General features: G+C 32.8%; 1 protein-coding gene across 1 annotated transcript in view; it reads left to right on the forward strand.

Annotated features, from left to right (window-relative positions):
* LOTGIDRAFT_223470 (hypothetical protein) overlaps positions 1-1,753 on the forward strand; it is a gene marked incomplete at both ends in the record, with an annotated part of 7,033 nt that extends 5,280 nt beyond the window's left edge. Inside the window, 3 exons of the mRNA XM_009068874.1 lie at positions 169-257; positions 965-1,033; positions 1,553-1,753. Of these exons, the coding sequence (XP_009067122.1) occupies positions 169-257; positions 965-1,033; positions 1,553-1,753 (359 nt within the window). The remainder of the gene's footprint in view (positions 1-168; positions 258-964; positions 1,034-1,552) is intronic.
* Between the last annotated feature and the right edge of the window lie 532 nt (positions 1,754-2,285).

The raw sequence follows: 2,285 nt of genomic DNA on the forward strand, positions 1-2,285 counted from the left end.
ACTCAAGCTTTTTTGTTTACATGTTAGTTTTAAGGAATTGTAAAAAGGTTTTCCCTTTTTTTTTTTATATGTGATAGCATTAATTTGCACCATTCCAATTTTTGACCATGCTAAATATTTTTTATTTTTCAGCATCATTTGGTGTCCACTACGTATCGTTTGATATAGTAGGTTGGGTGTCTACAGCATTAAATATTTTATGTGCCTGTTTACATCTGGTCAGAGGAGTAGCTGTCATGAACGATGAACATTTACATGTAAGTTAGAAAGAGGTTTTCTAAATTTTATATGTGTATCAGGGACACTGATAGCATCAATTTACATCATTCTAATTTTCAATCAGATGTCTGTGGTTCTTGTTAAAGAGATTGTAAAGATGTTTTCTAAATTTTTTATGTGTATCAGGAACACTGATAGCATCAATTTACACCATTCTAATTTTCAATCAGACGTCTGTGGTTCTTGTTAAAGAGATTGTAAAGAGGTTTTCTATATTTTTTATGTGTATCAGGGACACTGATAGCATCAATTTACATCATTCTAATTTTCAATCAGATGTCTGTGGTTCTTGTTAAAGAGATTGTAAAGAGGTTTTCTAAATTTTTTATGTGTATCAGGGACACTGATAGCATCAATTTACACCATTCTAATTTTCAATCAGACGTCTGTGGTTCTTGTTAAAGAGATTGTAAAGAGGTTTTCTAAATTTTTATGTGTATCAGGGACACTGATAGCATCAATTTACATCATTCCAATTTTCAATCAGACGTGATTCCTGCAATTCCACTAAAACGAAGTGTTTTATGACGTCACTAATACAAAAGGCGTTATGTGATAAAGCATATTTTGTGATTAGTGACGTCATTAAACATTTAGTTTCAGTGGAATTGCAGGAAAAACAAACGTCTATAAAAATGATGCCTTGGATACTTACAGAATTTATTTTATTCTTTGATAGTTTCAGGAATTTTCCAGTGATTTGTTCCAGTATGGCGTCACGTTCATGCTATGTTCTGTATTTTTCCTCTATCAGGTATTTTATTGAATAATATTTGATATTTCTACCGTTGAAAGAACTTGGGAGTCTGAGGTTTCTATGACTTAATAGGGGGGGAGGGGAGTAATTTCCTGTGAATTGGATAGAAACAACAGTTTTGATTGGATTGAAACAAAACTTGGTGTGTTTACATAATACTGATTAAATCAACTTTCATAGTTTTTATCTCCTTATATAAAATTTGGTGTGCAAGATCAAGTTTGACAGGTGACAGTTTTTGTCAGAATTTTATAAAATGTTACATGTACATTCAGGAAATTTTGGACAAGTTCGAAATTAAGTACGATTCGACCAAGGATAACAGAGTTTTAACCCTTGATACACTAAAATTATGTTAAAATGTGGCTTGTGAACGCTATAGAGGTGACAGTTTATGTCCGAATTTTATAAAATTTTGTGTGTTGGTTTAAATGAAAATAAAGTAAGGTTTTTGGAACAATTTGACACAGATTGGCCCTTGATATCCTCCAAATTTACTTGTTCTTTTGTTTTCAGATTTATTTAATGGTTTGTCCAACTAAAATGAGGAAACCTCTAGCGTGTGGTACATTAGGCAGTATTTGTCTCTGTCAACTTTATCTGTGGGAATATCGAACCAATGTAGAAATATTATTTCACGTGTGTGTTGGATGCACGGCAACTTTTGTGATTTTTACACGAAAAATACAACAAAAATTACCACAGTATAATTTATAGCATTGGTGGAAAGATGTGGGGACCAAAATAACATCGATTTCTTGCCCTTGAAGACTGTAGCCTAGGTGAATGTGGTACTTTTAAAATGACAACCAAAACTTAGAGGTGTGTTTTTCAACAATGTGTTTTAAATACATTCAGATGCCTTTTTCCTCATTTAAACTTGGATTGGTGCTACGGTTACAGTCTTGTAATTTAAACTTGGATTGGTGTTACGGTTACAGTCTTGTAATTTAAACTTGGATTGGTGTTACGGTTACAGTCTTGTAATTTAAACTTGGATTGGTGTTACGGTTACAGTCTTGTAATTTAAACTTGGATTGGTGCTACGGTTACAGTCTTGTAATTTAAACTTGGATTGGTGCTACGGTTACAGTCTTGTAATTTAAACTTGGATTGGTGCTACGGTTACAGTCTTGTAATTTAAACTTGGATTGGTGTTACGGTTACAGTCTTGTAATTTAAACTTGGATTGGTGTTACGGTTACAGTCTTGTAATTTAAACTTGGATTGGTGTTACGGTTACAGTCTG

Source organism: Lottia gigantea, assembly GCF_000327385.1.
Source record: "Lottia gigantea unplaced genomic scaffold LOTGIsca_95, whole genome shotgun sequence".
Classification (NCBI taxonomy): domain Eukaryota; kingdom Metazoa; phylum Mollusca; class Gastropoda; family Lottiidae; genus Lottia; species Lottia gigantea.